At 38.3% G+C, this 15053-nt stretch overlaps 2 protein-coding genes and 3 non-coding genes across 5 annotated transcripts; 3 read left to right on the top strand and 2 right to left on the bottom strand.

The window, feature by feature from the left end:
* The first annotated feature begins 7 nt into the window (after positions 1 to 7).
* LOC138203261 (ceramide synthase 2-like) lies at positions 8 to 10462 on the top strand. Its single transcript, XM_069158012.1, has 11 exons — positions 8 to 27; positions 1383 to 1553; positions 2617 to 2734; positions 4067 to 4185; positions 4375 to 4432; positions 4629 to 4679; positions 5820 to 5912; positions 6206 to 6334; positions 7576 to 7685; positions 7806 to 7959; positions 9070 to 10462. Exons 2-11 carry the CDS (start codon positions 1387 to 1389, stop codon positions 9286 to 9288), a joined length of 1218 nt encoding a protein of 405 aa, XP_069014113.1. The 5' UTR covers positions 8 to 27; positions 1383 to 1386; the 3' UTR covers positions 9289 to 10462.
* On the bottom strand, positions 5365 to 5436 carry trnam-cau (transfer RNA methionine (anticodon CAU)). The gene has a single exon. It is a non-coding gene; the product is annotated as a tRNA-Met (tRNA).
* Positions 9502 to 9573, bottom strand: trnam-cau (transfer RNA methionine (anticodon CAU)). The gene has a single exon. It is a non-coding gene; the product is annotated as a tRNA-Met (tRNA).
* On the top strand, positions 9902 to 14647 carry LOC138203229 (ubiquitin-ribosomal protein eL40 fusion protein-like). The gene is made up of 6 exons (XM_069157980.1): positions 9902 to 9917; positions 11084 to 11232; positions 12816 to 12867; positions 13273 to 13377; positions 13477 to 13561; positions 14333 to 14647. Exons 1-6 carry the CDS (start codon positions 9902 to 9904, stop codon positions 14409 to 14411), a joined length of 486 nt encoding a protein of 161 aa, XP_069014081.1. The 3' UTR covers positions 14412 to 14647.
* On the top strand, positions 12093 to 12166 carry trnan-guu (transfer RNA asparagine (anticodon GUU)). Its single transcript has one exon. It is a non-coding gene; the product is annotated as a tRNA-Asn (tRNA).
* Positions 14648 to 15053: the final 406 nt, after the last annotated feature.

The raw sequence follows: 15053 nt of genomic DNA, 5'->3' as shown, positions 1-15053 counted from the left end.
TCATCATTTCCTCAGAGCTGCTGAGAGGTATGTTTCCGCTCAGGAGCCCGTTTCTTTCAACGCTTTAATAACAACGCGGTGTATTTGAACGTGGAAGTGAATATAGGTTTCTGTACTTTTAGCTGCTCTGCACTTTGTTTAAAAGTCTGGGTTTTAAACATAGACTCGATACACAGTATATTCTTATTCAGACTTGCACTTTTTTGCTTTGTATTTAGTGTATTTATAAAAGAGTATACACTTATTTTTAGAGCATTCTTGCTTCACATGTTTGTGAACCTCACACATGGCTGTTTAATGTGTTGTTTATAGCTTTGTGGTTACTTGTAAATAATTGCACTTTATGAAAATTTGCACTCTATAACAATCTATTCAATCCTCCAAATGCTTTTGCACCCAACTTATATTCTATAAACATAAACGTCCATAGTCCAATATACTGAAGAAAGAAACAAAAAAAATCATCATGATTCCATCTCAAACACAAACTATATTCTGAGACCAGTTTTTGATATGGCCAAAATGGGACACCTTGTCTCTTGATATAAGTTTTTTTTTTAAATAGCAATTAAAGAAAAAAAAAGTAATTTCTACATTTTAATGTCTTCAAATAGGTACCCCCAAAAATACAAAAACACGATTGAGATACTTAAGTGAAACATAACAAAGTATTTAGTTTTTGTTTAGTTGAAGCAATAAACAATTCCATAAAAACACACCACGCTAAACATAGAAAAATAATTCCTACTGTTACATTTAATATCAAATTAGGTCACAAATTGTTCTAAGCCTAAAGAGTTCAGATGTGTGTGTGGGGGGGAGGGGGGGTAATAGTAAAGGCCAAACAAAAGACTTATTAAGTAAATGACACTGAACAAGTAAATACTTCGACATCTTCAAGTGTGAACTCAAAAACATGTTTCCCTTAAAAACTAAACTAAGAGCAGTGTCCCATTTTAACAGTAGGCAAATGGCAAAGTGGGACCCTATCAAAATTTTCATTTTTTTTTTTCTAAAGGTTGAAAGGAGAATAGAAATTGTTCACAGTAATCTTGATACACAATTACATTCTATTACAAAATATATTGGAACAAAATAATAAGTATTTTGTGGATTTCCTTGAAAAGATAATTTGCGAACATAGTTTTCCTCTATTAATCTCTCTTTTTCACACACACACACACACACACACACACACACACACACACACACACACACACACACACACACACACAGGTTATTCAGAGGCCTCTGATGTCTCACTTTTCTCACTGGTTACTTGATTGACTTTATATCCTTTCAAATCTAATCAAGTACCAGCACCAGCATCCTGTCCACCATTTTTTTATTTGCGTTCTCTACCTTTGTCTGTCCATCCTCAGAAAAATGGACCTGTTGCCAGACTTATGGAGGCAGGACTACTGGCTTCCTCCTGGTGTGACCTGGAGAGACATGGAGCAGCTGGCGGACTCTGACCGACCACGACCCCGGGACCTTCTTGTAGCCCTGCCACTCGCTCTCGGCTTTGTCGCCCTGCGCTACATGTTTGAGAGGTACAACACACCCGATCTCTATGGTCTGTAAATATATGACAGAGTGAGTGTTTGGGATAGTGTGGGCTTTACAGCAGCTTTAACAATTAAACACCTCATCCTACCTCACCTGAAATAACAACTACAGCCTTTTTTTTTTAGGAAACACAATCATCTGAGGTTTTTAGAACCGTTAAAAAAACAGCATTATACTTTGGACCTGGTTCCAACATGTCATGCAGCATTTCCTGAATATGACAGTGTCCAGTATCATACAGAGCACTTTGTATTTGTAATTGGATATGAGCTGTAGAACAGCGAGCAGGTGTTTTGAGAGTAGAGCAGGTATATTAGTCATCAGGAAAAAGGCCTTGGGGACTAGAGAGGGGGAAGAGAGGGAGAAAATTAGAAATGTTCTCACCTAAATTAAAGATTTTTTTAAATTAACCTTCCTCAGAAATATTAGCTGTAGACCAAATCCTGTTTGCATGCAGTGATTTTCACATTAAACTTTATTTTCTAAAATCTATCAGTAACATGGAGGCCCAATTATTGTTAGAAGGGATAAGAGTCGAGTGAAAGGTGCAGTAGGCTTGTAAGGAGTGCATAACATGCCTCACAAACACACACACACTCACACATCCTGGCACTGTGTCTTTTTGATTGGCTGATTACATCCCCAGTGTGTTTCTGTTCGCACATTCCCAGAAGTGATGTGTCAGAAGAATCAGCTTGCTCGTTAGACACAGTTAAAATGTCATATTGTTGTTACACTAAGCTACTTTGCTCTGGTTTGTTTATTATCTGATATTACTGTGAAAACCATGAATCTCCAAAATGTCCTGAACATTTAACGATAACCTTGTTTGCAGCTTTGTAAAATAGTCTAATGTATATAAAAAAAAAACCCAACCTTTTCACCTAAAACTTGCGTGATACAATACATACATGCATGAGCACAAACCCACTGCTGTCTCCTGGTTTGTTTTGTACACAGTTTACAGCTAAAGAAGGACTGCCGACTGGCTGCCATTACTATCCCACATCATTTGTGTAAGCTGCCTTTTGTTCTGCACGTCTCCAGGTTTTTAGCCCCACCCATGAGCAGATGTCTGGGGGTGAAGAATAGATTGCAGGTGACTGCTGCCCCCTCCCCGAAACTGGAGTTGTTTTACACCCAGAGGAGCAAACAGCCCACACAGGTGAGTCTGAAAAGGCTTCAGCATGCATGCACATTTTTGGGGGATATTTTTAATCAGTTGATGAAAGTAACTTGCCAACTATAGTTGCAGGTCATTTTGCAAGTTAAGATTTTAGATTGAAAACCACAAGATCGGAATATTAAATGCCTTGTTAAAGACAAGCCAGTGGTTTGTGACCCCTAACCAAGAGCATTGTCTATTTGTAGCCCCTCGTATGTCATTGAGTTGTTGGCAATTTCCCCAAAAAGACCACACAAAAAAAAATCTATATTTCACGAAATGTGAAACAAATAATCAGAAATGTGTCTAAAGACACTTTGTTTCTCTTGTTCCCTACAACCTTAATCATCTCACAACCCCTCGGGTTTATCTTGAGACCCATGAAGGGGCACAACCACTCAGTTGGGAACTACTCATCAAGTGTATACTTAAATGTAAAAACTGGCTCCACCTCATCCAGCTACAACAGTAAGATGCTGCTGATACATTTGCATTAAAAGTCACGTAATATAATATAAGGGACCAGTTTTCTACAAGTACTTTGATGTACTTCTTCATTGTCTGAGTACACTGAAAAAAAAAAATCAAGTTCGTGGGTTTTCAAGCTTTTACCTCCGCTCATTAGTTGCCAGTGGGATCATGTTCAATGAAAGAGCAGAGGAACAATGTGAACAGTGACGCATCCTTGTTCCTGGAAAACTTAGCTGGGGGGGAAACACCACTGCCTGTACAGGAGTCATACACACTTACGTATTATTGTCTCTTAGCTTTTGGATAAACTAAAAATGCTTCCAGAAATGTGTTTAAACCTGCAGATGATTGTCAATCTATTTAAGGACACATCAAAAACACCAGTAGAGGCACAAATTATTTAACTTTTTCACCTAAAAGTTTTGTATGTCTGCGCACACATATTTCACATTTTCATGAAAGTGATATATCAGGAACACCTCAAGAGAATTTCCAATGTTGCACAAACATTTGCTTGGACTGAAAGAGGAACTGACAAATTTTCACTGTGACCTCACAAAATAAATTTTGGCCAAAACTGAATAAGTCACATCCTAATTTTGGCAAAATTTGAAAGCGATGGTCAATGGTCAACTTTTCTGTGACATAATCTTCTGCAAAAACACTTTTTTTGGCCATGATTCGACACCATAACTCAGGAACAGAAGGGCATATTGTGACATTATTTCCCATTTAGTCAAATACTGAATCGGTGACAATAATCTTTGGTGTCTGACATTATATTCAATATCTGACAAGCCTTTCTGCTCTCCGTCCCTCCTTATCTCCTCTCCTGTCTCCCCTGAGCTGTTGTTATTTCAGAGTGAAATTATTAGTTTGATGTTGTCGTGCGGCAAAACCCAGCAGCAGATTGAGACATGGTTCAGACTCCGCAGGAACCAAGACAGGCCCTGTCGGACCAGGAAGTTTGGTGAAGCTGCGTAAGTGCTTTCCCTCCACAACCCTTTCTTTGTACAGATGACTTCCTTCAAAAGCACTTCCTTCACCACCCTCTGCAAAATCCAGAGAGACCCTTTGGAATTAATTTGACTAATTTTGAAAGAATCCCCCTCTGCAGAAAAATGCCTATTGATTGGTCAAAACCTTTGAATCTAAGTGTTATTTTGCAGTTGGAGGTTCTTTTTCTACCTCACAGCCTTCGTGGCAGGATTGTCCTGCTTGATTGATGTGAGTATGACTACTAAAAACATTTTACAACAATAACATTGTAACAAAACACTTCTATTATTGCTAAAAACATCATTTGTAAGCGAGTCAATGTAAATAAATATAATCTGAAAATTGGTGTTACTCCTGTCCTTTCATACTTTTCGACCTGGTCTTGTTTTTTTCTTTCATTTTTCTTGTCCTGCTCCGACTGCAGAGACCCTGGTTCTGGTACCGCAGAGAATGTTGGAGGCAGTATCCAGTTCAGGTGAAAACATAATTTACATCAACTCTCTGCTCTGTGAAAATCAGAGTCTGCCAGTTTATGTCTTTTTGGTAAGGAAAGTTGGATGAGGTCAAATGAGACTGCTGCACGTGCAGCTTCAAAAAGGAGGAAGGCCTTGTGCCTTATGCATGAGTATGATTGAAATCTGATGTTAAATGAAGGATATTCAATATTTTGTAAACAGAAAATGCAAAACCGTCGCTCCTTTTCCTACTTCCTACAAAATACTTTGTCTTACCTTGATCTAGATTCTTCTAGATAGAAGAGTCAAATAAAATAATTGAAGAATGATACGTTACAAAAAAATGAATGAAAGATATTTACAAGTTTTAATCTTTGTAATTTATTTGTATTTTTGCTGTGTGCTTTTCTTGCTCAGCCTCACCATGTCAACTTTGTTGTTGGCAACATTTGGCAATGAGAAGCTGCATCTTTCTAGCTCAGTACTCTGATATTTACCTCTTTTTCTGCAGCCTCACAATGTTCTGTATTTGCACTAAAACTCCATTTTAGAACTGAAAAATTGTTTGGTCTAATAGAACAAAGCAAAAAAAAAAAAACTTTTTTATGTATTTTCCCAAAATCCAAGGTGACATCAAACAGCTTTTTCTACACATTATTAATTGAATAATAAAGATGTTTCAGATCTTTTATCTAAGTGCTACCTTAGCAGAGGATGGTTTCGATCCATCGACCTCTGGGTTATGGGCCCAGCACGCTTCCGCTGCGCCACTCTGCTGCACAGCCAATATGGCATTCAGACTTATTATCTATTGTTTAGACACAGGAGGTAGGTGATTTATCCATAAATCTCTGTTTCGTGGTACTGGTACGTGATCATCTCTTTTTGGGTTAATTTACTGTGTTCAACATCTGACTGATGTTGCAGCCTACACTGTAGACAGACTGTGCTTTATGAGACAGTCAGAATCATGTAAAGAATGACTGCTAGAGTTTAACAAAGCCCAAAGATGTTTCATTTGACCAATACCAAATGACTTTTAGTTTACGTTTTTACTTTTTTTGTTTGTTTGTTTACCTACATTTAATTGGCAAACTAGCTGCCTTAAGCTGATTTTGAATCACCTGTTTATTGACTTGTAAATAACACTTCCTCCTCAGCCCGTGGAGAGAGCTCACTACTGGTACTACATGCTGGAGTTGGGGTTTTATGGCTCCCTGCTCCTCCGGATCTCTGCAGACATCAAGAGAAAGGTAGGGCCGTCGACATTCCTCCTTTGATCAGTGTTACACAACAGATTTTCTCCTGGCTCACAAAACATTTGCGCTTTAGAGAAGTGCTCCAGTGAAGGTATTAGTTGTATGTTTGCTTCACCGTAGTTACATTTAATGCTTCAGTCACTTTACTCCTACTTTAAGGAGAAACTTCAACCTCACATGGTTTATGAGTGACTGAAAGACCAGAAATCTAAATTCTTCTGTTGACACATGAAGGTTATTTTGTTTTCCTCTTTAAAGACTATATATAAGTGTGCTTGCTTTGCCAGGATTTTAAAGAGCAAGTCATCCATCATTTGGCTACCATCTTCCTGCTCAGTTTCTCCTATTGTGCCAACTGCATTCGTATCGGCACCTTGGTCATGCTGCTTCATGACTCCTCTGACATCCTGCTAGAGGTAATATACCAAATGTTTCATTCATCATGGGATTCAAATGTTATCAGCCCATCAGTTGTCAGCGGGACCATAGATATAGTTTGTAGGGTCTACCTCCACCTCCTTGTCAGTTCAGGAGGCAGTTTTAAATGACATACTCTATATGATTGTTGCAGAGTACCAGCGACAGGCGTATCGGACCTTTCTCACCATCGTAACAGTAATAAACACATGGTTAACATTGACACAGTCACAGTTTGGTTAGGTTTAGGCAACAAATCTATGATGTTATGTTGAGGAAATGATTATGGTTTGGGCTAAAATAATGACATTTCTTATGCAAGTTACCTTGCATTGCAGTCATTGTAAACATGACGTTAGTTAGAATAAGTCAATGACTTTTTTTTCATACAGAACATGAACGGCGGTGACTAATTTGTTGACTAATACGTCTGTGTTGTAGGTCTGTATTTGAGCCACTCAGCCCACTTTTCCACAAGCACTTTCTCACACTTTATTCATGCTGTGTAAATTAGATGAAGGAGGCCGATTTTTACAAATGTGTGGGAAAACATTATCTCAGTGCTTTCATGGAGGTGGATCAAACGAACAAGTTATGCCGTAAGAGTTCCAAGTCCTCACAAATATAATTTATCTCGTCAGAGCAAATCAGCACAGATATCTTTCCACTTTGATCAGTTTTCTATCTCATGCGTAGCCTTATCAAAATGTTGCCTAAATATTCTGAACTGCAATCAGAGGTTCAAACTGCACTTCAGGCTTTTCTTAGAAATTTGTATCTACTCTGAGATCTCTGCTGTAGCCTGCGGGGAACTGAATTTACTTCAGTAGGAGGATCCTGTGACTGAGCCTAAGGTGACCTTTGTGTACCTGCATAAAAGAAATGATTGTGCATTAGAAACAAATTAAGGTATACTCCCAAACCTGAACTGTGCTTGATTCACTCACATAAAGGAAACAACAACAAGCAAGAACAACTATAAAGGCTTACAAATGATGCTAATAACAGTACGTACTATTGGTCTGCTCTAAATAAATGTCTGGCATGCTCATGTTTATTCTCCCCTTGTTGAAAACCTATTTTCTTGTTCTTCTCCTATCCTACTCCTCTGCAGTATCACATTAAGTTTTTGGATAACGCTTTTATTAAAATTTGGTTTGATGTGGTAAATTGTCTTCACTCTGAGCTTCATTTTTGATTTGTATAACTGGTTCGGTTAATCTTTAATATAATTCTGCAGTCTGCCAAGATGTTCAACTACGGCACTGGCTGGAGGAAAACGTGTGACACCCTGTTTGTTGTGTTTGCTGTGGTCTTCCTTGTGACTCGATTGGTGATTTTCCCCACCAAGTATGAGACATTTTTCCTTTTTTGTCTATGAACTACTTAATAACTACTTAATAACTACTTAATGCAACATGGGTGACATGTAAGTTGGAAACTTGACTCCAGTTGTTTGATTACTTCCAGAATCATTCACACCACCCTGGTACTGTCAATGGAGATGTTCGAGCCGTTTGCCGGCTACTACCTTTTTAATGTACTGCTGATGGTGCTGCAAGCTCTTCACATCTTCTGGGCCAGCTTAATCTTACGCATGATCTACAAGTTCCTGAACGGCAAGGTAAGAGTCAGCAGTGACGCTAAAATGTATCACAAGACATCTTACAAGACGATGTTAAATGGCTGAATTTATGAGAGCTTTATTGTTGTTGTACATACACACTCATCTATGGCAGCGAGTCTCCATTCAAGGTGTTAGTCTGACCCCTTAGGAGCAGTTTCGACTTCAGTGGGTGCAATCATTCAGCTAATTAATGCTTTCACCGTCATCGAGAATGCTGCGTTCCCCTAAATGTGTCTGAGAGACGGGAAGCGAGAGGAGACGAGGCTCCCACTGGTGCTCCTAGAGAGGATTCACGTGGAGCAGTAATTCAAACTCTGTTTATCGATTGATCAGCTGATCTGTAAAAGGAATGTAAAAAGAATCCGCTGCCTGGTGCAGACAGCTTTACTGTAAGATTGTACAAAATACTTGAGGACCAAAAGTGAAATTCATTCATGTTTTTTTGCAAAGTAAATAATCTGAATCATCAATGAATCATGAAAAGATATTCTCTGGGTTTGTTTATTTTTTCCTTTTCTTATTTTCTTAATTAACACTCCAAATGTATCTTGGCTCATTCAGAAAAAAACAAAAACAAATAGCAGTACAGCCTCATGAAATGTTGCATGTATGAACAAATAAAAGCACGTTAGTAGAATGAAAAGCATCCAGTGTCATACATGAAGACATAACATCCGGGATGTAGAGCCACGACCTGCTTTACCCCTGCCGACCCACAGCCCTGTAGCCGCACATTATATTTGATAAGAAAAATTGTGGTCAAATGTTTACATACACTCATCATGCATATGAATGTCATGGGAATATTGAGATTTCAATGATTTCTTTAAACTTTTCACTTTCAGGGGCAGAATGAGTGTACAACACATATCTTTAATATGAATTATGGATATATGTTGAAGGCACGTAGAATTTGGTGCACAAGTAATCATTTATTTGGGGTTTTCTGAAATCAGCTGAAGGTGAAATACGTAGAACACATTGAACAGACCAAAACTGAATATGACGGTGTCATTTTTTTCTAGCTTCGATTTAACATCCATGATTACACTTGCTCCTGAGCTTTGTCATTCATTTTAATTATTCTGCATCTGCTTCTGCCCTCAGATGGAAAAAGATGAACGCAGCGATGAAGAAAGTGAAGTTGAAGAGGAAGAGGAGGAAAAAGGAGGCGAGGAAATTATGGACGAAGGAGGAGATTATTATTGGGAGAAGAGTAAAGATACTCTTGACTCCAAGCTGTCTGTGCTGACCAACAGTTGTGTCCTCAATAACTTGACCAACCACAGGTCGTCTGTGGCTGACAGAATGAGGAAAGTTCACTAAGGACTTTTTTTTAACATAAAGTCCCAGTTTTTTTTTTCAATCAACATTAAAACGGACATTGTTTTAAATCAACATTTATTGTTTTATTTAGTCATATATCACTCTCTTTACAGCAGTTACCGTAAGCTGGTACAGCTGTGCTTAATTTTTAATTTAGAGTGAAATAAAACAAGGGGTGGGAATTATTTATTAATGTTTGAAAAAGAGCCAATATAGCAGAGGATGGTTTCGATCCATCGACCTCTGGGTTATGGGCCCAGCACGCTTCCGCTGCGCCACTCTGCTGCGTGGCTGTAGATTTGAATCCTTACGTTGAATGCCTGTTCAGCTTCAGTGACGACGATTCAAAAGTCCTTCATAATTTACATTTCTCAGGTAGGTAGGTAGGTAGGCAGTTACTTTATTAATCCCCAAGGGGATTTTTTTTTCTCGCTACAGCAGCATACAGGAAGCAATAAGTTAATAATAGAATAATAAAAAAGCAATAAAATAGCAGTAAAAAAATATAAAATATAAAATGCACAGTATATACAGTATATACAGTACAGTATATATCTATGTATATTATATACAAACAACCAAGAAACACAGACAACAGTGTTATTGTTGTGTGATGGATTTTGTCGGAGGTGAGTTATTGTACAGACTTATTGCGGTCGGCAGGAATGATAAGGACAGGGACAATGGTCTTTGTGTGAAGACAAATCAGAGAATCATTCAAATGTTAGGCGCTTTGTTATGTCTGTTGTACTGTGTGCACAGCACATGTCTGTAAATTTAAAAAAAAGGGGTTGTTAACGAGGAAATAAAACAATAACAAAACTAAAGCTATACACTGGGTTGTATGTATGTCAAGCATAGACAGAAGTGCCTTTTTAATATTGTAAAGTAGTGAAGTCGTTAGATACTTGCAGCAGGCATTTAAATGCTAGAAATAAAGACCCTAATTTAGTTTTTCTAAGTCTGTCTCGTGATTTTTGAGACTGAAATGGTTTTGGTGTGTAATTCAGTAGAAGTCTATCGTTTCATTCTCCACTATTTAAACCATACGTAGACAGTCTTTCATTAGAAATGATCTGCAACTGTCAAATTACAATAGAAAAAGTAACAACCAAGTCGCTTTGTAGCGTCTTTCCAATAAATACGACTACATTTAGTTGTGAATGAGGAGAACTATTCGGGACGCGTGTTCAGGGCACACAATAAAAACCAATGTCCAATACAAAACTGTTTGACTGCGGTGACCCATTTATTTACAGTCGCGCACATGCGCTCACCTCAGCACAGGTAGAAAACCTCAGTCCATCATCACAGTTCATTTTCCATTCAGCAATTTCAGTACATTCCAGTTTCCATTGAACATGATGCACAAAACGCACAAACACAGTCAAGAAACTGTAAGCTTCCCAATTCACGCACTTGGTGCAAATCACCTGAGGCTTCCAGTACATACAATGTCCTGCTCAAATGCTCCGCCCAGTGTCCAAACACAAAAACAGCATACGGTCAAAACAAAACAAAACAAATACATTATGGCTCCAACACGTTTTAAACCAGCTTTATTTTTTTTTATTTTTTTTTTTTCGAAGTAGTTTTAAAATGTTTTACTTCCGTGCTGTTTCTAAATGAAGCAGAGCAAGATAATAAGTCACCACGGAAATACAGCAGGTAGGAGCAAAGTGTTTGCGCGTGTGACTGAATCTCAGAGGTTAGACTATATCTGTACATAATAAAGTCGATGGCGTGCCTCGAGTTTTATAACGCATTTAAACGTGCCGACGTCACGTGACGGAAGTGACGCCGTACACAGCCGTCTCCGCGGTGCCGCATCGCCCCCTGGCGGCTCGTACCAGGACGACACCGGTGGGCTTCTCCGAAAGTCCCGTGATAATTGTGTGGCACGGAATCGTCTCCAGGAAGATGCAACGGAGGCACTGCAACGAAGTAAGGTTACTATTTTATTTATTTGATTATTCGTAGCTGATTAACGTAAATAAAGGGGTGATTTTTCCACAGGCTAACTCTGCATTTTTTTTCCCGTGTTGAAGGACATCGTCGGGAGACCGCAGAGTGAATTTGGGATTTAATTTGCTCGCTTCTCCGTCGGTCGTTAGTTATAAACTACGGTGTTGATACTTGTTATACGTGTTGCAAAACAAATTAGAACTGGTCTTTGTTCTTAAAGTGGTTTGTCTATTTTAACTTGTTGACGTAATAGTTGTATTGTAACACATTAGGTTAGGTTAGGTAGTTACTTTATTAATCCCCGAGGGGACATTTTTTTTAAATTAATAAATTAATTAAATTAATGTGACGATTATCCTTAGCTAATTGATGTATAAAATATAGTTGTACACATGTAACGTTAACATTTTGTCTGTGAATTACTGGTAAATTAAACAATTATTTTAACTTTTAGTAATCAAGGTAGTTAAAATGGGGAGCATTCAGGTGTCGCGCAAAACACGAGGTTACAGTTTTTATATTACAAATGACCGTTTGCTAACAAGCAGCGATACTTATCCTCTACCTGGTTTTTCACGTCTGACGTCGTATTCTGTCGTATGCTTTATATATATATATTTTATTTTTTTGTTTTTTATTGTTTCCATATTTTTACACTTAGTTTGCGATTAGCCCTCTAGCGGTGAAAAACATCAATCCACCCACTCGCGTCAATGCCATCCGCCGGGGGGAACCGCCGCAAGGGGGCGCTCAGACACTGAAGAGTGCTTCGTAAGTTGACGTGCCAAAGTACTGTATTGCCATTTATCGGTTGTAACGTGAACGTTGCTGTCACCGTTGTCTCTGTGGCGCAATCGGTTAGCGCGTTCGGCTGTTAACCGAAAGGTTGGTGGTTCGAGCCCACCCAGGGACGACATACATTTATCTTTATTTGTCAGATTTTTTTGATTATTACAGTAGTGAATATTTGTGATACGTACTTATTTTTCCTTGTCTTTATGAAACCACATCAGAGCGTCACCGTCATTAAATCAACAACATGTCAGCAGCTGTGATTCACACACCAAACCATCCAGATGTGTTAGCAGAGCGGAGGACCAGATGAACTTGTTCTCCCTCTTCAACACATGACTGGGCTCATCAAGTTCCTGTTTTACTGCTGGTGAATAGTAGGTAAATTCAGATTACCTCTGAGACCATCATTTTTTGTTTTATTTTATCACTACAGTAATAGTTACAACTCCTTTATAATTGCATTACATCTGTGCTTTGTTTTTGGCTTACTCATGTATAAATGGAGTTTGTAAGCTCATATTTGTGTGTAAATTGTTGTCGATACTTGGGCAGTCAATTACACATATGATTGTTAACAAATTGAACGGTTAATAATAAATATAATTGTTTAAAAACTTGGAGGAGGAAGTGGCTTATCAGTACAGGAACAACCCTCGCAGCATGACAAGTTTTTCTTCAGTTGTCTTTGAGCATGATTTCTGTGTTTGTTGGCATCACTGACACACTTTCTGTTTTCTTTTTAGTAACCAAAGATGCAGATTTTCTAGGCAGCCAGTGACACTATCGAGAAAGTCAAGGCCAAAATTCAAGACGAAGAAGGTCTGTAGTGTGACGTGAAAACATTTCTTCATAGGTTTTTTTTTTAAATTTCTGTGTGAAATGTTTTGCTTTCCGGTACATCTTTATGCAGCAGAGAAGTACCTCAGGTTTAAACATAGAATTACTCTCAAACTATCGGTCTCCCTAAATGTTTTAAACTAAAGAAAATTGAGCATGGTTCCCTGATGGTGTTTCCATCAGTACAAATATCAAACATTTTAATGTTTTTTATGATTAATTTTTTAGAAGTTACAAAAGAGCACATGTAGTGTTGTTGTACGTGTACAAGTCAGTAATGAAAAGCAGCTGTAATCAGTGAATCGGCTTCTACATTGAATTTGATTTTCTGGCACCAATTCCCATTTGTCCCCGTCTATTTTGTGTTTGTTTGTTTGTTTTTTGAAGGTATCCCGCCTGATCAGCAGCGTCTCATCTTTGCTGGAAAGCAGCTTGAGGGTGGACACAACATGTCCGACTACAACATCCGGAAAGGTACATTAAATTACTTTGGTGGCGAGCTATATTTCATTATATACAGTAGGGTTTGTCATTATTATTATAAGAAAATTATAAATGATTTTCTTCCTCGGAGTCCACCCTCCACCTCAGTCCTGCGTCTAAGAGGGGGCATCATTGAGCCATCGTTGAGACCGCTGGCTCATAAGTACAACTGTGACAAGATGGTGTGCCGCAAGTATGTAAACAAACTAAGCACTCTGCTCTCCAAGAATGAGTTCGGTGTCAATAATATAAGAGAAGATAATTGGCCAGTAGCTGCCAACATACAGTACAATACTTCTAGAGAAGAGTTTATGTATTACATTTAAACTACTACCACATAGAAATTGTCAAATACAAAATCTCTAAACACTACTAGTGTGTTGATTCTCTTAACAGATATTTATCCTTTGATGCAAAGCTGCCTAAACAGAATAGGGATTTCTGACACAACTTTGTAAATGTTCAAGGTTCACAGAAAAGATATGAAGAAGTCAAAAGTTCAGGAGTTAGTTTACATGTTACACTCGTTGCTTGAGTTTTAAGCTGTTAAAGCTGTTGTCACACAGATAGACAGTCCTGGTGTGCAAAGAGTCACTGCAGCGGAGACACACAACCGGGTGGAAAAATATGGACTGAATAGACAAAGAAAGTGCTCACACCAAACTCCAATGCTTCTTTTTTTTGTCACTTATTCCCACAGTAGCGTTAATGGTTGATAAAAAAAAAAAAAAAAAAAAAAAGTAGGTTGTTTAAGAGGGAGTTGGAATCATCTCATGGCACGTTGTAATTAAATAGTGGCAGTTTAGGTTTGCTTGTAGTTCAAGGGGTTTGCATTGATCCAGGTTAAATGTAATCAGTGGGTTATTAAGGCCGTCACTAAACCAGCGGTCTACACCCTCCAGAAAGTCTGAATGGAAGATTGATATTGTTATTCTGATCTAAGACTTAGTTTGACCAGTACCAGGTGTAGCGCTCGTGCTGCCAACTGCCGCAAGAAGTGCGGACACACCAATAACATCAGACCCAAGAAGAAGCTGAAGTAAACAGCAGGATTCAGTAAGCAAGATTGACAATAAAACATTTTGACAAGAACACTAAGAGCAGTTTATTTTATTACCCGGCGTTGTCTTGACGTGACTGCTTATATATATATGACGATTCATGAAAACTGATGTGTATGCTGTTGGCTACAGTAAACTGAACACCCATACATCAGGGTGGATACGAGTCCTATTTATCCTTTGACACCTGCATACTTTGCAATTATGTGTTTGAAGTGCGTTAAATCATATTGAGTATTGTAGTCTGATGTAGGATACACCGAGTCAGTTTTCTGTTTGATTAAAAGATTACTTAGATTGATCAATTAATAACCCATCAGATGTGATAAGTAGACAGACAGCTGTGTTTTTGTTGTCCGAAAGGCTTTTAATGCAGATCAAGAGGTGCGGGATGGTTGGATCTTATTTTGAAATGTGGAGGCTGCAACACCTTGCTCACAAAAATATGATAAACTTGCCACATTGATATTTTTACTAAATTTCAGATAAAGCAGGATGTGTACATAAACATACAAATAATACACTATAAAGTTAAAAAAAAAAATACATATATATATATATTTTTGAAGGGCACAACCATTTTTTTTAGTGTGGGGATCGAACCAGCCACCTCTGGCGCATGTT

Source organism: Embiotoca jacksoni, unplaced genomic scaffold, assembly GCF_022577435.1.
Source record: "Embiotoca jacksoni isolate LCO1_2020_lvr unplaced genomic scaffold, fEmbJac1.0.p SCAF_22, whole genome shotgun sequence".
Taxonomy (NCBI): Eukaryota; Metazoa; Chordata; class Actinopteri; family Embiotocidae; genus Embiotoca; species Embiotoca jacksoni.
Note: the sequence above shows the minus strand (reverse complement) of the source record. Positions and strands in the feature narration are given on the sequence as shown.